Consider the following 25,081-nt stretch of genomic DNA (forward strand, 5'->3'; position numbering starts at 1 on the left):
CTTGGTTTGAGAGTAACTTGGTTTGAGAGCGTTTTGCAAGACAAGCAAAATGTTTTAATACATTTTGCCTTGATATACAAGTGATGTCTTGATATAAGAGTAGCGTCATGTTACAACTATAAGAGTATAAAAAAAGAGAGAAACAAATAAAAAAAAGAGGAGCCTCCAAGTGTAGCAATATGGTTACATTAAATGAAGGTACAACATTTAGCAACCTATTGCTACACTTAGAGGTGCCTCTCTTCTCTTTTATACCCTGTAAAAAAAAGCTTTGATATACAAGTGCTTTGGATTACAAGCATGTTTCTGGAACCAATTATGCTCACAAACCAAGGTTTTACTGTATAAGGAGGAGCTGGGGGGGTAGGTACATACAGAAAGTATGAAAAATTTGTAGCTGCTGACTTTTAATATTTTTTTTTTTTTACCGAATGTATACAATGCTTTAAGGTATAAAAACGTTCTGGATTTAGAACCACTTTAAAGTCTACATTGGGTGTCATTATGTCTGCCAAGTCACAAAACAATGAAAACAGACATTCTATGGCCTGAACTAATATTACTGCAACCTGACATCTTGGCTAGGAACTAGTCAGAGGGTAAAAGTGCTTGAAGTCGCTGGTTTATGCGGCATCGTCTGGTACAGTCATATCCACAATCTGCTGACAGTCATGTTCTGCACGTGCACACATCTCACCTGTCCAACATACCTGCCTCTTCCAGCTGGAACATGTCAAGCACAGACATGTACATACAAGCCTGTCCGGTATTCATGAAATAGCAGTGAACTGTTAAACTGCATGTAGGAGATCTAAAGGAAAACTATAGTCTAGTAAAAGTTTTTTTAATCATACAAATGTGATTGGCCAAAAGGGTTCAGCACTTCCTAAAAATATATTTCAGATTTGGGTGGATGATGGAGAGATAAACCACCTGAAAAGTGTCTCATGTCTGTCTCTCCACACTTTGTGTCCATTATGTCCTACTCTTCCTGATGAACATTTTTAAAGCCCAACTCCGGGCAAAAAAAAAAAAACATTTAAAAACGGTACCTGTTGTGGCGCTGCAGGTGTATGCCCAGGCCTCTGGCAGAAGATGCACAAACACGTCGCCCAATAATCCACCAATAGCAAAACTTAACAGTTGCTTCAGCCTTTTCGAACTCTCTGTAAAAAGAGCAAACAATGTAAATACTCCCATTCCTGGACCAAGAACTATCTGCATTTGACAGATTATGGCTTTTCCTGAATTATATTATTAGAATGATAATCAATATTTTTAGCGTATCTGAAGCCCAAACCAAAATGTAATGAATTTAATGCAGCTTACCAGTCCAGTTGAGGATACTTAGTTACACACCGTATATACGCGAGTACTTTTTGCACCTGATCTTCCAGATTTTGGGGACCCGGTACCGGCGGGCCGTAGGTCCCATTGCACACATGTAGCCCCACTCTTCCTCTATTAGTGTGCAAAGTTTGTTGTCCGGGGGACCTACGGTCGGGGAGCACCGATTTCTCAAAGCCAGGCACCCCTTTTATAGACTCCCATGTTAAATGTTAATTTCTCCGGTGACTTTGGGGACCCGGTAGCGGCCGGTCTTAGGTCACCTGACCCAGAACTTGGCACACATGTAGCCCCATTTCTCCTCTACAAGTATGCAAAGTTTGTTGTCTGGGGGACCTACGGCCAGGGAGCATCGATTTTTCAAAGCCGGGCACCCCTTCCATAGACTCCCAAAGGTAAACGTCAGTCTAACCTCCTTCATCAGAGCCTTGGTGGTCCAGGCCACCTACGGACTACGAACTATGGACCACCAAGGCTCTGATGAAGGAGGTTCGCCTCTGAAATGCGTCAGCCATATTGGCGGCTCGATACCATCTGATCCGTGTTGTCAGGTTGTTTTGGCGATGCTGTGTACCAGTTTGATTAGCGCTCTTCACAACTCCTTTTGTGAGTGAGATCATTGTTTTAATTTATTTAATAAAATCTTTTTTTTATGGTGCGCCCTACTTTTTCTTTTCTTTTTTAGTTGTATGAATTCCCATGATTCTGAGGAGGGCTGCAAGATTCTAGACTTTGCCTTGAAATTTGATCACCTTGCCCTATAGCAGAAAACACCAGAGCGCAGGAGAATTTTTTTGTGTGCTAAACGTCAGTCTAGTCATGACTAGGCATGGGCACAGCGAGGCATGCAGATGGACACCCTAGGCTTATACTCGAGTCAATCCGTTTTCCCATTTTTTTTGTGGTAAAATGCTGTGCCTCGGCTTATACTCGAGTATATACGGTAGTTACATAGTAGGTGAGGTTGAAAAAAGACACAAGTCCACCCTATGTGAAACTTCTTTCCTTTTTTCAGGCCTTAAAACTTTTCACCCGATAAATCTGCAAATAGCACTTCCTGTCTGTGTGGCTACACTCACTCCTCCACTGTATCTATGACGGGAGCCATGGTTGTCACTTCAAACATGTCTCCCTTTGTTCATCCCTATTACACGGGTACTAGGAAGATTAGTATTTTACAAAAGAAAGAGAATATTGTTTTTGCCCTTTTGTTTAGCTCAGAGGAAGTGACTTTGCATTGCTGGCATGATCAACAGGTATTTTCTGTACTTGCTGAAATTTGTCTAATCCTGAAATTTAAAACTAAAGCAGCCACCACATCCAAGAACTGGCAAGCTTTAAACTTAAATTTTAATTTTTTTTTCGTTTGAATTATCTTTTTACAAGGAAAAGCACAAATACTTCATGTAGCTCCACTCCAAGTGCTGATGCCACTGCTCTGGTAAACCCACCACTAGACAAGGGTGCAGGCGTGAATATTAGGGGTGCAACGGATCAAAAAACTCACGGATCAGATCGATCCTCGGATCAGAGTAACGGATCGGATCAGCAAAAAGACAAATCTTGTTGCACCCACCGGAGTTTTAGATTTCACAGTTCTTTTCAACACAAAACGGAGCCTAGGTGCTTAAATACAGTATATGTAAATCTGATGGACTGTTTTGTTAAATTTTAAAAGCAGCAGCAAACCTGCTGACCTTACATGCTTGCTAATGTGACAGAACAGCTCTGTTTTTTACATTTAACTAAATATGAAAATCAGAGGTGTTCTGTCACATTAGCAAGCATGTAAGGTCAGCAGGTTTGCTGCTGCTTTTAAAATTTAACATGTAAACAAACAGTCCGTTGGATTTCCAAATACTGTATTTAAGCACCTAGGCTCCGTTTTGTGTTGAAAAGAACTGTGAAATCTGAAACTCTGGTGGGTGTAACAAGATGTCAGCTTGCCCCCTTCTCACTATCATTACTGTGCAGGAGTGTGGGGTGGAGCAAGATGGCGGCGACAAAAAGTCACTTCCTGACGAGACAGCCGCCACCGGGTGTACCAAGATGGCCGCCGCTCTGGAGCGAGGCCGAAGCCGGGGCCTTTCCTATGGCCGAGGCTGCAGAGCGCTCCGCGGATAGAGAGGTGTGCCAATCCGAACAGGGTGACTTGTACGGATCGGTGACGATCCGTTGCACCACTAGTGAATATGTTCCTCCAGGAAGTGCTTTGACCAAAGATAGAGACACACACAAACAGCTCCGAGTGTAAATAATGTGAGAAGTGGCTTCAACCCATACTCCTCCCAGTAGCCATGTCCATTGGCACATTTCACCTCACCCACAGGGGATTAGTCATGACTATGTTGGTGTGTGGTGTTTCTCTATTGAAGGAAAAGCACAACTTATTAAAGCGTGAGTTCACCCGAAGAATTTTTTTTAACATTAGATTGATGCTCATTTTGTCAAGGGGAATCGGGTAGTTTTTTTTTAAATCGAAGCAGTACTTACCGTTTTAGAGAGCGATTTTCTCCACCGCTTCCGGGTATGGGCTGCGGGACTGGGCGTTCCTATTTGATTGACAGGCTTCTGACGGTCGCATACATCGCGTCACGAGTAGCCGAAAGAAGCCGAACGTCGGTGTGGCTCTATACGGCGCCTGCGCACCGACGTCGGCTACTTTCGGAAAATCGTGACGCGATGTATGCGACCGTCGGAAGCCAGTCAATCAAATAGGAACGCCCAGTCCCGCAGCCCATACCCGGAAGCGGCGGAGAAGATCGCTCTCTAAAACGGTAAGTATTGCTTCGATTTTAAAAAAAACTACCCGATTCCCCTAGACAAAATGAGCATCAATCTAATGTTAAAAATTTACTTTTCGGGTCAACCTCCACTTTAAAGAGGAAGTAAACGCTGCTTCTTTTTTTTTCTTTTTGCAGACCTGCAACAAAAAGGCATAATGTGCTAGTATGTATCGCATACTAGTACATTATGTGAAACTTACCTGCAACTGCAGTCCCAGCATGAAATGCTAACCAAAAATCTAAGAGTGTGTCGGGATGTAATGTAAGAATTCTACAGCTGGAAAGCTGAATCATGCTTGTTGTTTGGCAGATCCTGCTGTTACCATAGACCCTTGACATCTGGAGGAATGCAGATGCCTGCAGTCTCAATGGGCATACCGAGACATTAAGCCGTTTAAATGCTGGAGAGACGGATATCAAAACTTGGAGCCAGGCCTGAAAATGTCAACCTTCTGGCATCCCTCCCATAATACTTGTATCCATATTCTGACCCTCCTGCAGCTCGATCTTACACCAAGGTCTCACAAAAGGTTCAATGCATTGGCCTTGGCCTGTTCCAAACTAAAAGTAGATTTGTTCTTGCCATTGAGCTGAAACAAGATACAGTGGAACCTTGGATTACGAGCATAATCCGTTCCAGGAAAATGCTTGTAATCCAAAGCACTCGCATATCAAAGCGATTTTTCCCACAGGAAATAATGGAAACTCAGATGATTCGTTCCACAACCATTTATTCATATAAAAATGATTACAGCAAAACACAGTATAAAGTGTACTGTAAACATAAAATAAATTAAACTGCACTTCAAAATACTGTACTGCAGGGATCGACAAATGCCGGGCAGCAGGTAGCCATGGCGACTAGAAATAGTGTCCTGGCGACTTGGCTTGGAAGGTGGGCAAAAAAAAAAAAAAAAATGTTTTATTTTTTATTTTTGTGAGCTGGCGCCATCTGGTGGTGGCCGTTGGTATTACAAGTTAAGCATTACAAGTTAAACAGCAATTCTAATGTCATTTTTTACTATTTTCACTGCCATCTTCTTCCCTCTAATTAGAACCCCCAAACATTAAATATATTTTTTATCCTAACACCCTAGAGAATAAAATGGCGATCGTTGCAATACTTTCTGTCATGCTGTATTTGCGCAGCGGTCTTACAAGCACACTTTTTTGGGAAAAAAAATTACACTTTTTTTAATAAAAAAATAAGACAACAGTAAAGTTATCCCCTTTTTTTTTTAATATTATGAAAGATAATGTTACGCTGAGTAAATTGATACCCAACATGTCACGCTTCAAAATTGCATTTGAACACCGTTTACATATGCGGGCGCTGCTCACATATGTGTTCGCTTCTGCGTGCAAGCTCGTCGGGACGGGGTGCGTTTCCTGGCTCTTAACTTTTTTAGCTGGCTCCTAGATTCCAAGCAAATTTGTCAAACCCTGCTGTACTGTACCTCTGTGTTGCAAAAATGTTAACCTCCCTGGCGGTATGATTCTGTCTGGAATTACGTACCAAAAGCGGTACATTTATTTTGCAAGGAAATTGGTGTTTTATACTGTAGGCCTGTAATTTTTAGAAATAACTCACTTAAAACTGACCAAGCAAGAGTCTTGTAGGCATCCGGGGTATGATTTTTTTTTTTAAAACAAAATTATAAATAATATAATAAATAATTATAACAAATAATAATATAATTATAATAAAAATTATTCAATAATGTAATCAACTCAAAATCACTGAAATTTGCAGTTGCAGAATTGTCGCTGTCATTATTTTATTTTTTTTATGACGAATTTCCCCGCAAATCGCTATCGCACAATTCTGCAAGTGATTATAATTTATTATCGCTGTTTTCTAGCTGCTCTAAAACCATTTTTGACATAAAGGGACACTTTTGGACAATCTACAGTTTTTAGGCAGAAATGACATTTTTTATTATATAAAAGTACATGTAGGGCACTGGGCAGACCACTAGGGACAAGGGGGGTGTGTATTTTTTACATACAGTACTGTAATCTATAAGATTACAGTATACTGTATGTAATGTGTTTGTTTACTTTTTTGAATTTGGCGCCGTTCTCCGTCCCCGTGCGTCGTAACGTCGCAGGGAACGGAGATCGGCGTCACACGGGGACTGTGAATCGAGCGAGGAGGTCCCGCTCGCTCACACAGCGGGTGGCATCGCTGGATCCAGGGACAAGGTGAGTAAACCAAGCCTGTGAATCCAGCGAAAGGTAAGCCCGTCCAGCCCGAGCGTGACTCGCGTTTGCCGATCCTAACATGTAAAACCAACCCCGAGTCACGCTCGGGTTTACCGTCAGGGGGGTTAAAGGTAAAGAAAAAGAATGTGCACACAATGTTAAAGGGGTTGTAAAGGTACAATTTTTTTCTTCCTAAATAGCTTCCTTTACCTTAGTGCAGTCCTCCTTCACTTACCTCATTTTTCCATTTTGCTTTTAAATGTCCTTATTTCTTCTGAGAAATCCTCACTTCCTGTTCTTCTGTCTGTAACTCCACACCGTAATGCGAGACTTTCTCTCTGGTGTGGAGTGTCGTGCTCGCCCCCTCCCTTGGACTACAGGAGAGTCAGGACGCTCTCTACATTGCAGATAGAGAAAGGAGCTCTGTGTTAGTGGGCGTCCTGACTCTTCTGTAGTCCAAGGGAGGGGGCGGGCATGACACTCCACACCAGGGAGAAAGCCTTGCATTACTGTGTGGAGTTACAGACAGAAGAACAGGAAGTGAGGATTTCTCAGAAGAAATAAGGACATTTAAAAGCAAAATGGAAGGATGAGGTAAGTGAAGGAGGACTGCACTAAGGTAAAGGAAGCTATTTAGGGAAAAAAAATTGTACCTTTACAACCCCTTTAAGGAGTCTGGTACTCCCCTATTTAAAGCCGCTGTGTACGCTGCATGTACAGTAAAGCCGCTGTGTGCGCTGCATGTACAGTAAAGCCGCTGTGTACGCTGCATGTACAGTAAAGCCGCTGTGTACGCTGCATGTACAGTAAAGCCGCTGTGTACGCTGCATGTACAGTAAAGCCGCTGTGTACGCTGCATGTACAGTAAAGCCGCTGTGTACGCTGCATGTACAGTAAAGCCGCTGTGTACGCTGCATGTGCAGTAAAGCCGCTGTGTACGCTGCATGTGCAGTAAAGCCGCTGTGTACGCTGCATGTGCAGTAAAGCCGCTGTGTACGCTGCATGTGCAGTAAAGCCGCTGTGTACGCTGCATGTGCAGTAAAGCCGCTGTGTACGCTGCATGTGCAGTAAAGCCGCTGTGTACGCTGCATGTACAGTAAAGCCGCTGTGTACGCTGCATGTGCAGTAAAGCCGCTGTGTACGCTGCATGTACAGTAAAGCCGCTGTGTACGCTGCATGTACAGTAAAGCCGCTGTGTATATGTACAGCAGCATCTTTACTGCACATATACAGTATACACAGCAGCGGCTTACTGCACATATACAGTATACACAGCAGCTTTACTGTACATACAGTATACACAGCAGATTTAAATGGGTGAGCACCAGACTCCTTAACATTTAGTGCAATTTTTTTTTTTTTTTTCACATAAAAAAAGAAAAAGAAAAACACGCTTGTATATCAAGACAGTGCTTGTTTATCAAGGCGGAAAAAAAAAAAGAAGAAAAAAAGTTGCTCGTCTTTCAAAACGCTCATAAGCCACGTTACTCGTAAACCAAGGTTTCACTGTAAAATCGTCCAAAAAAAAAAATCCATGCAACTAGGATGACACAGCACCGAAAAATGCTGCACCAGGCCTCTGACGTCTTCCGCCACCCAAAGCCATAGAACTTGCTAGACTCCCCCGCCTAGCGCTATTACCATATATTTACATAAATCGCTTACCTTCAGACCTCAAAGCTTCACCGGCCTCAATGGGGGTCACTAAAAGGGGGAAGACTCCGCTCAGTCCCACCAGCAGAGAGGCAATCAGAGAGTAGATCCAGGCATCCACCGAGGAGACGTTGGTGTTCTCACAAGCCCGACTTCCTGGGACACAAGCAGAGCCGAGCTGGAAGCCCAGACACACAAAGCACAGCCATGCCGAGATCCTGCCCCACATCATCCTGTATGGAGACAGCAAATACAAAAACTTAATTAGCAAAGAAAAAATAAAAATGCACTGTAAAGAAAAAAAAAAAAAAAAAAAAGAAGAAGAAGGAGGGAGTTTTTTCTCCTGGGGGTAAATATGTAAACAGTCCGGTCTTGTAAAACAATCTCATTTGTAATATTCATCTGTTTTGTTGTTGAAGTGCACCTGTCACGTGCACGTGTCAGAAAAGGGTCGTATTCCTAGACTTGTTCCAGGTCACAGACTAGGCGTGACAGCCAGGGATAGAGAGATCCGAAATGTCAGCTTACAGAGTTCTATCCCAATGTGTACTAGGGCTGCACGATTCTGGCTAAAATGAGAATCAGGATTTTTCTGCTTAGAAGATAGATCGCGATTCTCGTGGCGTAACATCATCTTTCACATTAAAACAAAAAAAATTGGGCTAACTTTACGTTTTTTTTTTTTATTCATTGAAGTGTATTTTTTTTTAAATTGCATTTGAAAGACCGCTGGGCAAATACAGTGCGACATAAAACATTGCAGCAATTGCCATTTTATTCCCTAGGGTCTCTGCTAAAATATATAGAAGGTTTGGGGGTTCCACTTAATTTTCTAGCAAAAAAATATTGATTTGAACTTAAAGGGGTTTTCCACCCATTTTTTAAGTTTATTAAAAGTCAGCAGCTACAAAAAGTGTAGCTGCTGGCTTTTAATAAACTGACACTTACCTGCTCCAGGGTTCCAGCGACGCGCCGGCCGGGGGTCCGCTTCTCTCCCCCCCTCCCCGGCCCGCGTCTTCATTGTCACTGTGGGCATCCCGGCCTTGACAGCTTTCGGCTTCACGGCCGGGCACCCACTGCGCATGCGCGAGCGTCACTGCGCATGCGCGCGCAGCCCGGCGCTGCGCTATTTGATTGGACAGCCGATCGCCTGGGACCTGTCACGTGTCCCAAGCGATCGCCTACAGGGAGGGGCTGCCAAAAGGCGATATGACGTATCGCCTTTGCAGCCCCTCGGTGGAAGGAAGAAGTGGGACAGGAAGTCCCCTTCTCCTGAAGCCCCCCCCCCCCCAAAAAAAAATTACATGCCAAATGTGGCATGTAAGGGGGAGAGGAGTGGGTTAAGAGGAAGTCCCTTGGACTACCGGAGAGTCAGGACGCTCTCTACGTTGCTGATAAAGGAGCTGTGTGTTAGTGGGCGTCCTGACTCTCCCGTAGTCCAAGGGGCGAGCACGGCACTCCACACCAGGGAGAAAGCCTCTCATTACTGTGTGGAGTTACAGACAGAAGAACAGGAAGTGAGGATTTCTCAGAAGAAATAAGGACATTTAAAAGCAAAATGGAAGGATGAGGTAAGTGAAGGAGGACTACACAAAGGTATAAAGAAGCTATTTAGGAAAAAAATAAAAAAATGTACCTTTACAACCCCTTTAAGTGGTTAAACTTCCTGCATTTACACACACAAGTTTAATCTAAGAAGCTACAATGTTTCATGTTGTTACAAACTTGGCAGACTGCCCAGATTTTTTCTTTACACACAGAAATGTATCCCTTTGATCTAAAAAGGAAGTTACAATGTTTCCTGTTAAAAACTTGGCAGACTTCCCGGATTTTTTCTTTTGACAGCTGATAAGTAGCTCCACTTGTTATATGAAAGAATTAGCAAACTCTGCATTGGAGATCTCAGGGGGGTTGAATCAAGATCACAATTTTTTCACGATTAATTGTGCAGCTCTAAGGCCCCTTTCACACTGGGGTGGGAGGTGCGGTGGCGGTATAGCACCGCTAAAAATAGCCGCGCTATACCGTCGGAATTGCCGCGGCCTCTGCAGAGGCACATTGCGGGCGGTATTACCGCAGTTTTCCATCGTTTTAAATGGGAAGGAGCGGTGAAGGAGCGGTATACACACCGCTCCAAAGATGCTGCTGACAGGAGATTTTTTTCTCTCCTGCCAGCGCATCGCCTCAGTGTGAAAGCCCTCTGGCTTTCACATGGAGAATGCTGGGCAGGAGTTTTTCAGGTGGTATTTAGGCGCTATTTTTAGCGCTATACCGCCTGAAAAACTCCTCAGTGTGAAAGGGGCCTAAATGTGTACTATTATGATAAGAAGCATGCTTTAGACTTCAAAGTGCATGTTAGCTGCTGAAAAAAGAAAGAATATCACTTGATCCCCCCCCCAATCAACACTCAGTGCTGATAGATGAATCCCTCCTGCAGCACTACTGTGTCCTGCTAGGCCCCCGGACCGCAGTTTGGAGACCACTGGTCTATAGTATTTTTTTTTTTTTGTATTAAAAAACATAAACATTTTTTTTTATAAGAATGAATATGTACACAAAGCATAGACAAGCAGGAGGGGATAACAACATTCCCAAGTGACGTTCTGCTTCAATATCCTGCTATACTCAAATACATACCGTATTTATCTGCATATACCGCACACTTTTTCCGACTTAAAATAAGGGGAAAATCGTGGGTGCGAGTCCTGCCTGCGCATCGCCCCAGTGTGAAAGCACTCTGGCTTTCCCACTGGGACTGCAGGGGAGGTGTTTTTCAGACGCTATTTTTAGCCCAAAAGCGCCTGAAAAACGCCCCAGCGTGAAAGGGGTCTAAGGGGACCGATCCACCTTTGGAGAAAAACACAGCATATCAGACCTTCAAACCTCATTGGCTCTATGCAGACAAGTGGGTACCACTCCAGGTTAGTCTGATGCATGATCTCCCACACTATCCCGAGTCCACTGGGTGCAATGCCCAACTCGTCACGTGAAACCCAGGATACATGAAGAAACTTTGGCTCTAGGTTTGTTCCAGATCAGTAGCTCATTGGGGAATAAGCAGCCTGCACCACAAACAGCAGCTCCCTCATCCCTATGATCTAGAGCAAGGGTGTCAAACTCAATTTCATCGTGGGCTGCATCAGTATTACGATTGCCCTCAAAAGGGCCGGTAGTATCTGTAAGATTAGATGTCCAGCACATCCCCTCAACTTTATATTAGATGTCAAGAGCCACCCACCTTTAGAAGTTGAGTCCTCCACTCTCCCTTACATCACAGTGCATCCCCCTTTCCTTATGCTGCTGCTGGGAAGAAGCTGGATGCATTGCTTGATAGCAGAACGTAAAGGTTTGCAGTAGGACCAGAGGAAGGCTGGAGGAGAGGTGCTAGGACCACATGAAATAGCCTGGAGGGCCCGCGGGCCTTGTGTTTGACACCTGTGATCTAGACCAGGGGTCTCCAAACTTTCTAAGCAAAGGGCCAGTTTACTTTCCGTCAGAGTTTACGAGGGCCGGACAGTGGTCAGTAGGTTTCGAAATGTCCCGACATCAGTGGGAAAAATGAATGCCCTATTGCTTTAGTGTGAGCAATTGTGCCCCGTCATTAAGTCCCATTGTTGGTGTCATTAAAGGGGTGGTTCACCCTAAAAACGACTTTTTTTTTATTAGACTGGCCCCCCACATTACAATACGATTAAGGCCATTATTTATTTTTTTATGCTGTACATACCTTTGTACAGCATATTCACCCGTGGCTTCGAGTCCCGCGAGAGTGGGCGTTCCTAACATGTCTGTGATTGACATTTTGACCAAAAACGAGCTCCCCCCCCCCCGTTGCGTAAGCCGCGTCACGATTGGCGAAAGGAGCCGAACAGCGATGCGCAGTATAGCGCCGACTCGCCGTTCGGCTCCTTTCGCCAACCGTGACGCGGCTTACGCGACGGGGGGGAAGCTCGTTTTTGTCAATCACAGACATGTTAGGAACGCCCACTCCCGCGGGACTCGCAACCCCGAAGCAACGGGTGAATATGCTGTACAAAGGTATGTACAGCATCAAAAAAATAATTATTGCCTTAATCGTATTGTAATGTGGGGGGCCAGTGTAATAAAAAAAAAGTAGTTTTTAGGGTGAACCACCCCTTTAAGAAAAACTGTGCCCCGTTGTTGGTGTCATTGTGAGGAATTGTGTCCCATCCTTGGTGTCATTGTGAGGAATTGTGTCCCATCCTTGGTGTCATTGTGAGGAATTGTGTCCCATCCTTGGTGTCATTGTGAGGAATTGTGTCCCATCCTTGGTGTCATTGTGAGGAATTGTGTCCCATCCTTGGTGTCATTGTGAGGAATTGTGTCCCATCCTTGGTGTCATTGTGCCCCTTTGTTGGTGTCAGTAGGAGAAACTATGTCCCATTGTTGGTATCAGTGGATGAAATAGTGCCCCAAGGGCCAGATAAAAGCAAGCAACGGGCCGCAGTTTGGAGACCACTGATCTAGACCAACCCAAAAAAATAAAAAAAATATAAAAAATAAAAACTTTTGTAAGATTCTGAAAACCACTTCTAATTCTTGGGGGGGGGGGATCTAGTAGAGAAATCTTCATGATGTAGCATGCAGTTCTACTGTCGGATTCCCCATAACAAACATGGATTGCATAAAAGCGACGACATTACTCAACAGCACAATAAACTAAAATTAAAAAAAAAAAAAAAAAAAAGAAGTAAAAATAGATTTTCAGGTGCCTGGCGACCCGGCTCTGCAGGTTTTTGCGATCGCCGACGTGAAATGAATGAAAACTCATAGTGACTGCAGTGCATACGAGGACCTGGGAATGTGGAGGACTCACCACAGGAATCCCGAGCAATGAAATGAAGCCAGCAGGTCCATTAACCTGCCGGTATTTACCAAAGACAGAAATGTCAGCCTGAGCCTTGGGGTGAACTAACTCAATACATAAAGTTTGCATTCCTCATGAATGAAAGAGATATTTTTTCCCCCCTCTATACTGAACTGACAACCCTGGGCGACAATCACACGCTTACCCAGCGGAGCTCTATGGACTGATTGAGCTGGATTGCTGAGCGGTGCCTGCTGGACAGATCAGGAGCTGAGCACACAGATGACAAGGAGAATATTCACTATCCAGGAAAAAAAGAAGAAAAACACACGAAGGAAAAGGAGTGAAAGGCAAAATGGTGAAAAGGTTCAGAAGGATGAATGTGAGCACTCAGCCTCGGGGAAGATCCTTCAACCTCTGACTAACCAGAATAATGAATACACCTTCACTAATCCCGCTCACATCTCACAGTAACGAGCCTCCAGGGAATGTGTTTTCCTCTGAATTATCCTTATGTAATCAGTAATTAAAGGACTAAAGTTACTGAAGGTCATTCTCTCTATACAGCGGCTCTAACACACCGTTACAGCTTCATGTACACGGGACGTTTTTACAACCTCTCCTCAATGATTTAACTTGAAAGATAGTAAGGATGAGCTCCGGCGTGTTCACACAGCCCACGTGCAGAGCCCGCCAGGAAGTCGGCACTGCGCTAATCACAGGCAGTGACACATTGGGGTGGATTCAGGTAGGGGCGCGCTCTACTACGGAGGCGCAGCGTACCGTTTTTACACTACTCCTCCGTAAATTACTTGAGCTACACTTCATTCACGAAGCATTTGCTCGGTAATTTGCGGGGGCGTTGCGTAAAAGTGGCCGGCGTAAGCGCGCGTAATTTAAATGATCCCGTAGGGGGCGTGGATCATTTAAATTAGGCGCGTTCCCGCGCCGAACGTAGTGCGCATGCTCCGTCGGGAAACTTTCCCGACGTGCATTGCGGTAAATGACGCCGCAAGGATGTCATTTGCTTCAACGGGAACGTAAATGGCGTCCAGCGCCATTCACAATCCACTTACGCAAACAACGCAAATTTCGAAAAACGCGACGCGGGAACGACATCCATACTTAGCATTGGCTGCGCCTCCTAATAGCAGGAGCAGCCTTACGACGGAAGCGCCGTACGCAAACGACGTAAAACTCGAACGCCGGGCGCGCGTACATTGGTGAATCGGCGTGAGTATGCAATTTGCATACTCTACGCTGACCACTACGGGAACGCCACCTAGCGGCCAGCGTCAGAATGCAGCCTAAGATATGACGGCATAAGAGACTTATGCCAGTCATATCTTAGGCTACAGTCGGCGTATCGAGCTTTCTGAATACAGAAAGTCGATACGCCGGTGCTACTTAGCAATTACGCTGCGTATCTATGGATACGCAGGCGTAATTGCTACCTGAATCTACCCCATTGTCCCGATTCGCGGCTGCAGAGATCAGAAAATGTCTCCCTGCCTGCGATAAGCGCAGTGCCGACTTCCTGGCGGGCTGGGGTGTACGAACACGCCGGAGCTCATCCTTAACAGATAGTAACCAACATTTAAAACGTCCGTTTTGCCGCGTTTGCACTGCTAAGGCCAAGGACACCGCTGCAAAGGGGGCCGATAAGGACACCGATACCAAAGGGGGCCGATAAGGACACCGATACGAAGGGGGGCCGATAAGGACACCGATACGAAGGGGGGCCGATAAGGACACCGATACGAAGGGGGGCCGATAAGGACACCGATACGAAGGGGGGCCGATAAGGACACCGATACGAAGGGGGGCCGATAAGGACACCGATACGAAGGGGGGCCGATAAGGACACCGATACGAAGGGGGGCCGATAAGGACACCGATACGAAGGGGGGCCGATAAGGACACCAATACGAAGGGGGGCCGATAAGGACACCAATACGAAGGGGGGCCGATAAGGACACCAATACGAAGGGGGGCCGATAAGGACACCAATACGAAGGGGGCTAAGGACACTGCTATGAAAGGGGGGGGGGGGCTTTGCCATAAAGGGGATACTGTGATGAGGGGGGATTTGATGTAAGGGGGGAGGATGTGTTTTGGGGCTCAATTGTGATGTGAAGAAAAACTTTACTGTGAAGGGGACACCGATGTAAGAAGGGGACTGTAATAGAAATATGGGGGGCTGTGATGTGAAGGATCCGAGTCATCGCACAAACATGCGATTCGGATCTTTACTGGGAGATTTTTTTTTTTTTTTTTTCAATTTCTTTATTTTTTCAAAATAAATTTTCCTCTTCATTTGTACAAAACATGGGAAATAGCAATCATCTTAACAAATATAAGTAAATAGATCCAAATACATTCCAAAGAATTTAGCATAATACAATCTCTCTATTCAATCCTCTCAAGAGAGGAAGAGAAGAAAGAAAGAAAAGGAAAAAAAAACAAAACAAGAAGGAACCAAACGATCACATTCCTACAATTGGGATCTTTCCATCTCCCTTATTTAATTCCCATCCTCCCGCTCGCCGAGTTGAAGGCATGGCCAATTGATTCCCAAAATTAATCCATAAACAAAGGGGGGGGGGCACTGTAAGGGATAGCATTTGATAAACAAACAAAAATGTCAAATTCCCTAATATTTGGGCATGGGGGGACGCTATCCCATGCCCTCCCTTCTATTATTTTATTTTAACCCACTCCCTTACTGGGAGATTTTACTGACTAGACATCCATGAATTTTTAATTTCATACATCTGCTATAGAGGGTTATGATTTGTTCATATTTCATGTCTGAGGTTTACAACCACTTTAAAAGCTAGGTTCCCTGTGATCAGCAGAAGGGGGAGCAATATCAGGCTCCTGGCAACTCTTCCTCTACATTTGCACATATCCCTTATAAAGCTAGAAGAAGACTGAATGGACTACAAGCATGCTGAGCAGCGGCGCTCACAGCCAACTCAAAGTACAAGTATGTCTGCTGCTGTGGTAGATGCCATTTGTCGTTTTTTTCTTTCACAGGACTCTAAATAAATGACGTGGCTGTGAGGTTGCGGCCCCGCACTGCCGTGCTGTTTTTTAAAAAAAAGTGACAACGGGTGTGGGAAGAGGATCCCCTGTCTGCTGTCACAGAGAGAGGGGAGCGCTGGCGGCAGGTGTATAGAAGCATGTCACACCCTACATACACTCACCTGTTCAATTGATTGGCAACACTAATTGCTAATCAGCCAATCACATGGCAGCCACTCAATGCATTTAGGCATCTAGACTGAAGTTCAAACTGATCATCAGAATGGGGAAGAAAAGGGGATTTAAGAGAATTGAATGTGGCATGGTTGTTGGTGCCAGACGGGCTGGTCTGTGTATTTCAAAAACTGCTGATCTAATGGGACTTTCACACACAACCATCTCTCGGGTTTACAGAGAATGGTCAGAAAAAGAGAAGATATCCCGTGAGCAACAGCTGTGGGGAGGAAAATGCCTTGTTGGGGTCAGAGGAGAATGGGCAGACTGGTTCGAGATGATAGAAAGGCAACAGTAACTCAAATAACCACTCATTACAACCAAGGTATGCAGAATACAATCTCTGAACACACAACACATCGAACCTTGAAGCAGATGGGCTACAGCAGCAGAAGATCACACCGGGAGCCACTCCTATCAGCTAAGAACAGAAAACTGAGGCTACAATTCGCAAAGGGCTCAAAAATCGGACAACATTGGTGTAAACAACATGAAAGCATGGATCTAACCTGCCTTGTATCAACAGTTCAGGCTGGTGGTGGTGTAATGGTGTGGGGGATATTTTCTTGGCACACTTTGGGCCCCTTAGTACCAATTGAGCATCGTTTAAACACCACGGCCTACCCGAGTATTGTTGCTGACCATGACCATCCCTTTATGACTACAGTGTCCCCATGTTCTGATGGCTCCTTCCAGCAGGATAATACACCATGTCACAAAGCTCCAATCATCTCACCACTGGACAATGAGGTCCCTGTAGTCCGGCCCCTTACAAGTTTAATGCAAAAAAAAACGGGAGGGGGGGCCGGCCGGGCCTGTAAGAGGCCCTGGGGACCATTGGGCCCCTTACAGGTGTAATGCAATTTTTTTTTTTAAATAATAATAAAATAAAAAATAATAAAATAAAAAACCGGGAGGGGGGCCAGCCTTGCCTGTAAGTGGCCCGTCACAAGTGTAATGCAAAAAAATGTAAATTAAATAAAAAATAAAAAAACGAGAGGGGGGGCCTGTCGGGCCCCTTACAGGTGTAATGCAATTTATTTTATTTTTTTACATGGGAGGGGGGCCAGCCTTGCCTGTAAGGGGCCCCTCACAAGTGTAATGCAAAATGTAAATTAAATAAAAAAATTAAAAAAACAAGAGGGGGGCCTGTAAGGGGCCCTGCGGACCATCGGGCCCCTTACAGGTGTAATGCAATTTATTTATTTTTTTAAATGGGAGGGGGGCCAGCCAAGCCCCTGGGGACCATCGGGCCCCTTACAGGTGTAATGCCTGTACCCCCCTGATGGCGGCCCTGTTTGGGTGTAACATGCAACCTGCTCCGGAAAGGGGAACTTATCCGTTAGGGTACAGTTGTCTTGTCATAAAAATGGGGTACAACAGGTAGGTGAAATCCCTGGTGTGTCACGCCAGACAGCACCCAATCAGAGAGAGACTGAGCGCCATGTAACACCTTTGAGATCTTCCCCGTTGTACCCCATTTTTATGAAAAAATAAATAAAAAATGCATCTAAAATTGGAGTGTCGTTGTTGGTAGAAGGCCATCACTGCTGTCAATTTCTTTCTGCGACTACCTGAATCACTTACTACATTCCCCTCTGAAATCTCTAGAAGACCCACATCCTTTCCTCACCACATCCTGCCCAGAGCTCTACCTGAATGCCCCCTCACCGCTTTCCCCAACCTCACCACCAATTCTGGTTTTATCACTACACCGGGGATGGTTAACCTCTACTTTACCTATTGTGGGGCTCTGCAACCAATAACCACTTGCTGAATTCCAGGAAGACATTAAAAAAATAAAATCAATGAATGCGTTATATATTTACTTAGAAAAAAGCATTCCATTTTTGTTTTTTATGCAACTAGAATAAGTACCTGAACTTGACTTGCTATTGGCATTTTCTACCCTCCTGTACAGCAGCACTCAGACTGTTAGAGTGGAAGGTCATTACTAGATGTGAATCCAGTGTGCCACTGCGTTCGAGGGGGCGCGGCGAGGCTGCAATCGAGGGGGCGCGGCGAGGCTGCAATCGAGGGGGCGCGGCGAGGCTGCAATCGAGGGGGCGCGGCGAGGCTGCAATCGAGGGGGGCGTGGCGAGGCTGCAATCGAGGGGGGCGCGGCGAGGCTGCAATCGAGGGGGGCGCGGCGAGGCTGCAATCGAGGGGGGCGCGGCGAGGCCGCAATCGAGGGGGGCGCGGCGAGGCCGCAATTGACGGGCAGCAGCAAGGCTGCAAATGATGTGGTTTTTTTTTCAGTTATTTTCGTTTAGTTTGCACCCCCCAAAATGATTTCCTTTTTGTAATGTGCAAGTTGTGATCATCGTGTGCAGCGAGTGGAGTTGGTGTATTTGATAGGAAGCCGACATGCAGCAGAAAGACGTTCTCGTGGACGTGCTCGCGCATGCGCAGAACCCACGGTTGGAGATTTTGATAAGTTGGAACTTTTGACAGAACACCACATACTGACAGGAGGAGAGAGCATAGTGAGTAGAGGGATGACTGACAGGAGGAGTGCATAGTGAGTAGAGGGATGACTTCATCAGTCTGATGCTGCCGATTTACTGTCCAGTCACAGGTTGGGGCAGGGAGGCGACCTAGCGGTATCAGTGAACTGTAGTATAGAAGTAACCAACCTGGCTCTGTCTGGCAGAGCTGGGTAAATCTCAGGACTGGCGATAGCAAATTAGGGCCGCTGGGGGCGCTCGCAGGGATGGAGGAGATGTAGAGGCAGTTCTACCCTCCCTAGTGGACATCAATTCCAACCCATACCCACGGGGTTCTGGATCTTCTTCTCCAGCCTTGTGAGCACCTCCAGTGGCCGTGATTTGCCATCATCGGCGGGACGGGACACCTAAGCAGACTTTGTATTTGGCCAGATATGTACGGTGTGTTCTAACATTTTTAATAGACTGCCTGCTAGATGGCAATTTTCCCTTTCTATACACACACACACACACACACACACAGTGGGGGAAATTGCATGCGATTCGGACAGGAATTGCACTGCATTCCTGTTCAAATCACATGCGATTCTTTGCAGATTATTTTTTATATTGACGCAAATAGCAAAGTATCGGTACTCTGCATCGGCGAGTACTTGACCGAAAATATTGGTACTCGTGCTTACTGATAGATAAAAAAAAAAAAAAGGTATTGGTGAGACCCTACTCAGTGTCCAATAGAGGTTGACCGATATGGGTTTTTCTCTGGCCGAAGCCGATATTTAGAAATCTGGGCGGCCGATGGACGATATATGATGCCGATTTTTGCGGCCAATTTTTTTATTTTTTTGGTGGCACTTGTTTGTGGCACTGGATGGCACTAATTGGCACTGGAAGATGGCACAAGCAGAAGGCACTGATTGGCAGGTGGCACTGGATGGCACTGAAAGATGGTACTAGCATATGGCACTGATTGGCAGGTGGCACTTATTGACACTGGCAGTTGGCACTGATTGGCAGATGGCACCAATTGGCAAGTGGCACTGGTTGGCACTGGCAAGTGGCACTGGTTGGCACTGACTGGCAAGTGGCTCTAATTGGCACTGGCAGGTGGCATTGGATGGCAATAGTTAGCACTGGCAGATGGCACTGGTTGGCATTGGCAGGTGGCACTGATGACTTTAGTTGGCACTGGTAGGTGGCACTGGATGGAAGGCGGCACTAATTAGCACTGGATGGTGGCACTGATATTGGCACTGGCAGGTGACATTGGCAGATGGCACTGGATGGAATGTGGCACTAATTGGCACTGGATGGAAGGTGGCACTAATTGGCACTGGCAGATGGCACTGGATGGCAAGTGGCACTGGTGCAAAAAAAAAAAAAAAAAAAAAAAAAAAAAAAAAAGGTGTCAGACCCCCGCTCCCTCCAGTATAGACACCCCCCCCCCCGCCCACCGTAGCACAGACACCAGAGAGCGATGCGTGTCCCACGAGCGCAGGCCCCTCCTCTGTGGGTGTAAACAGAGAGGAGGGCCGCCGCGCTGGGTGTACCAAGATGGAGCTAGGCCGAAGCCGCGGCCTTTCCTGATGCTGTGACCGCGGTGGCAAACCTCCGGCCTAGCTCCGGATCTGTGGCACCGCTAGCCACCATGTAAAATATCGGCCTAATTTGGATAAAAATCGGCCGATGCCGATTTCTCCAAAACGGCAAAATAACAGCCGATATATCGGACTGCCGATATATCGGTCGACCTCTAGTGTCCAATCACCTACTAGAATGTGTAGAGGACCGACCCAACGCCAGCTGTGAAAGGGTGTACTGAGTGAAATCTACCTACTGTCACAGTGGCTGTGGTCGGCTTCACATTGCACTGAGCGGAACATCCCAGGAAACATTCAAACTGAAAAATGGCAGCCGCTCAAATCCATTTCAGATGAAAAAGGGAAAAGCTCATATGGAGAATACAGAATCTCCCAGCACTGGGTCCAAACACTTATTTGATCGGCTTCTAACAGATTAACCCAACTGTCGTCAGTAATATAAATGTTCTCTGCAAATATTGTATCAAGAATACTTCCCTGTCCAGCATGCCAACCCGGATGACATTTACCTTGCTAAAGCTCCATGTATCGGAATTCATTAAATATATTTTTTCTCCATACAATATTTGCCCTCGCAACTCGATTCAATTATGACCCCCGTTGACGAGATGTAACCAGTTTTTTTTGGTCCTGGTGATCATCGTTTCCAGTACAGAAAGTGATGGCAAACCAGAATAAATGAGTCGCAACAGGACCAGGAGGTGAGGGCAACCTGTTTTAGGCCCCTTTCACACTTGTGCGACTTGTCCTGCGACTTGGGACTGCAAAGTCAAAACAAAGACAAGTCGTACCCCATGATTTCCAATGATTACCCATCATATCTGTGCGACTTCAAAAGTAGTTCCTGCACTACTTTGGTCAGACTTTGACGTGTCCATAGACCTCGAGAATACACAAGCATTGTTTCAAGTCAAGTCAAGTAGTATTTGTTCTTGCTGGAGGGTCCAGAAGAGAACCTCTAAAAATCATAAACTGACATTTGAAATACTTTTTTAAGTTATGCTCTGTGACTGGGAACCATCAAACGGCTTTCCCCTTGATTGTTGGACAATGTTATGAGGAAGGGGGGGGGGGGTGACCTGTCCAACACCATAGCCAGGCTCACAAAGCACACCGGAACATGGGGCAGAGGGCTACATATTCCTTGTCCCCGGGCAACAGAACACAACGCGATGTCTGCTGCACCGGCAGTGGGATGCCCATGTCATGGATCCCAAGAGGCAACGGGGTACTCTGTGGCACATGTACCACTCCACCAAGGGGATAATTGTCCCTAATGATACGGTGTGCGCCACATGAGCGCCATCACAAGGTCACTCCACAGCCCAGAAGAGACAGCCGGCCCCTCTGCTAACATCAGTTACTCCCTGGACAGTCCCGGTCCCTTCTAGTAGTCACCCCCCAGGACAGTCCCCAACCCTTCTAGTGGTCACCCCCAGGACAGCCCCCGGTCCCGTCTAGCGGTCACCCCCCCCCCCCCCAAGACAGTCCCCGGTCCCGTCTAGCGGTCACCCCCCCCCCCCCCCAAGACAGTCCCCGGTCCCATCTAGCAGTCACCCCCCCCAAGACAGTCCCCGGTCCAGTCTAGCAGTCACCCCCCACCAAGACAGTCCCCGGTCTCGTCTAGCGGTCACCCCCCCCCCCCCCCAAGACAGTCCCCGGTCCCGTCTAGCGGTCACCACCCCAAGACAGTCCCGTCTAGCGGTCACCACCCCAAGACAGTCCCCGGTCCCGTCTAGCGGTCACCCCCCCCCCCCCCAAGACAGTCCCAGGTCCCATCTATCGGTCACCCCCAATACAGTCTCGGTCCCATCTATCGGTCACCCCCAATACAGTCCCGGTCCCATCTATCGGTCACCCCCAATACAGTCCCGGTCCCATCTATCGGTCACCCCCAATACAGTCCCGGTCCCATCTATCGGTCACCCCCAATACAGTCCCGGTCCCATCTATCGGTCACCCCCAATACAGTCCCGGTCCCATCTATCGGTCACCCCCAATACAGTCCCCGGTCCCATCTATCGGTCACCCCCAATACAGTCCCCGGTCCCATCTATCGGTCACCCCCAATACAGTCCCCGGTCCCATGCATCGGTCACCCCCAATACAGTCCCCGGTCCCATGCATCGGTCACCCCCAATACAGTCCCCGGTCCCATGCATCGGTCACCCCCAATACAGTCCCCGGACCCATCTATCGGTCACCCCCAATACAGTCCCCGGACCCATCTATCGGTGACCCCCAATACAGTCCCCGGTCCCATCTATCATCACCCCCAATACAGTCCCATGCATCAGTCACCCCCAAGACAGTTCCTGGTCCTCTCCGATGGTCACCCATGGTGCTTTCTGGTAGTCATCCCCAGGACAGGCCCTGGTCCCTTTTGGTGGTCATCATGGGACAGTTCCCAGTTCTCTCTGGTAGTCACCTCCCGGGATAGTCCCCGGTCCTCTCTGGTGGTCACCCCCGGTCCTCTCTCTTTTTTTTGGTGTGCAGGTGTCCATATCTCCTCTTCAAGTTTTGCTTCGTGCATTGCCGGCACCCATTTGGTTCTGAGAGGACATTGATTGCACAGTGCACTCACCTGGAGCGGCAGTTTTTCCCTTCCTATTACCCGGTCCTCTCTGGTAGTCACCCCTGGGATAGTCCCCAGTCCGCTCTGGTGGTCACCCCTGATCCACTCTGGTGGTCACCCCCCAGGACAGCTGGGATCTACAATGCACCTCCATGGATGTTAGGAATCCTCCTCTGGATAGGAATGTCATAAACTATTGTAAACACTCACAGGCTGCCTCCACATTTTCCCAGGAGTCACAGACAGTCCTTATTTCACCTCTGCCGGGTTATACCCCCCCCCCCATATAAAACATTTTTACTTTTTTTATGTGAGATCCAACGTTAATACCACTTGATCTTACCGGATCCAACGAATATCTATTAGCCTGAATGATTTTTGGACAGAAACCTGCATCAAATATCTCTATTTTTATGTGGAATATTTCTGAAATGATGTGAGATCTAATGTTAAAACCAGTTGATCTTACCGGATCGAACGAATATCTATTGGCCTGAATGACTTTTGCCCAGAAAATTTGATAAGGGGGGGCCAACCCGTCCATATGTACAGCCCAATATCTATTTTTTTTATGTGGAATATCTTGGAAATTATGTGAGATCCAACGTTAAAACCACTTGATCCTACCGGATCTAACGAATATCTATTAGCCTGAATGATTTTTGGCCCAAAAAAAATTGATAAGGGGGGGCCAGCGCCCCTCATTAATTATTATTATTATACAGGATTTATATAGCGCCAACAGTTTACGCAGCGCTTTACATTAATCACGTAATAAGTCTCTAATTATGTGAGATCTAACGTTAAAACCATTTGATCTTACCGGATCTAACGAATATCTATTAGCCTGAATGATTTTTGGCTATAAAATTTGATAAGGGGGGGGGGAGCTGATGACGGGTTAGCGCCCCCCCAGCAAATAACTGTTAATATTGCTTCTTCTGTGCGAGATCTAACGCGAACAACGATTTGTCTAATCTGATCTAACAAAAATCTAACAAACTGCATAAAAAAGTCAACATTTTTTATATGGGGGGGGGGGGGGGCTAACCTGGCAGAGGTCTTATTTCCAGAGCTTTTTTTCTCAGAAAATAGGTGCAGGAACTCAACCACGACCCGTTAAGATTTCACAAACAGTAGAAGGGTCTTAAAGGGGCATTAAATAGCAGAATTGCATTACATACAGGGTGCAGAGTTCAGGGGTCAACAAAGCTGTCACTTGTAAACACAGAAACCAGACTTCTGTGTTTACAAGTGATTGTGGTGAGCAGGCACCAAAGGTTCTGAGCCAGAGGTGGTGGAACTGAGTTCCCCCTGAAAAAAAACCCTGCTTATTTCATGTATTGGAGGAAGGAATGTCCTGGTCCACAGCTGCTGCACAAGTGGCAACAAGACACGCTAAGACTTTTAGTCCCACAACAACAAGCATGCATGTACAGCTCTCCCCGGGGCCCGTCTCCCCAAATACACAGCGGGGTCCACCCTGCACGCCACAGACACCCCCTTACCGTTCTCGGTGGTCCTCTCAGTCCCAGCCATCCCAGTCCTCCTACGCCCAACTCCCCGCCCCTCTAGCGGAGCCACGTGTCACCTCCCCCCGGAACCTTTACCAGAGTTTCCCGTACCCGGGGGGAAGAGATACCACAGCGCTTCCGCCCGGGAAGCCATGGGGGAATGTAAATAAAGGGAGGTACTTCCGGGGCCGCAGTTAAAGGGACCTAGGAGTTATTGTGGAATATGAAAGAGAGCAGTTTCTTGCATGGGGTGTACCGAGAGTCCAGGGAAGCTTCCAAGTCAGGGGTCCCTTGCTTTATTAAGGAAGGTGTGACGGATTTGGGTGACAGTTCCGCATTAGCATGGCAAAGTTAGGCGTAAATGGCAGAGACATTGGTGGGTACATTGTGGGGAGATGAGTGACAGAGGGGTGCAATGTCAGAGGTGCAGGGTGAGATTAAAGGGGTGCATTGCAGGGTTACATCGTGTTGCTCAGTGAAGGGAGGTGAATGATGGGGTATTGTGTCATTACTACAGGGAGGGGGCATGCACTGTCTGCATTACATGAGTGACATGGAAGTGATGGGTGCAGTGGTAGTGCTGCTGGGTGGGGGAGTGGGAATGCAGGAGGTGCAGGGACCGTCCCACTACAAGGGAACATTTTTTCGCTGCCCTGGAGTTCAGCTTTAAATTTGAACTCTGGTTGAAAAAAAAGTATTTTAAAGCAGAAGTAAACTGCGACTAAAATAAAACGGACCCCCCTGCAGGGTTAAGTCATAATATACTAGCACATTATGAGAGACTTTACATCCGCTGTTCCGGATCACCGGCGCTGCCATCTTCACCCAGGTTCAAAGGCTCCGCCTCTATGAATGGCTGGGGCT

The 25,081-nt window shown here is 46.6% G+C and overlaps 1 protein-coding gene across 1 annotated transcript in view; it reads right to left on the bottom strand.

Moving 5' to 3' along the window:
• The window catches only part of SLC39A13 (solute carrier family 39 member 13), a 51,238-nt gene extending 26,926 nt beyond the window's left edge, over positions 1-24,312 (bottom strand). The window contains exons 1-3 of the mRNA XM_040328239.1: positions 24,212-24,312; positions 8,004-8,224; positions 1,053-1,166 (exon numbers count right to left, since the gene is read on the bottom strand). Of these exons, the coding sequence (XP_040184173.1) occupies positions 1,053-1,166; positions 8,004-8,223 (334 nt within the window). The 5' untranslated portion in view covers position 8,224; positions 24,212-24,312. The remainder of the gene's footprint in view (positions 1-1,052; positions 1,167-8,003; positions 8,225-24,211) is intronic.
• Positions 24,313-25,081: the final 769 nt, after the last annotated feature.

Source organism: Rana temporaria, chromosome 11 (assembly GCF_905171775.1).
Source record: "Rana temporaria chromosome 11, aRanTem1.1, whole genome shotgun sequence".
Taxonomy (NCBI): domain Eukaryota; kingdom Metazoa; phylum Chordata; class Amphibia; order Anura; family Ranidae; genus Rana; species Rana temporaria.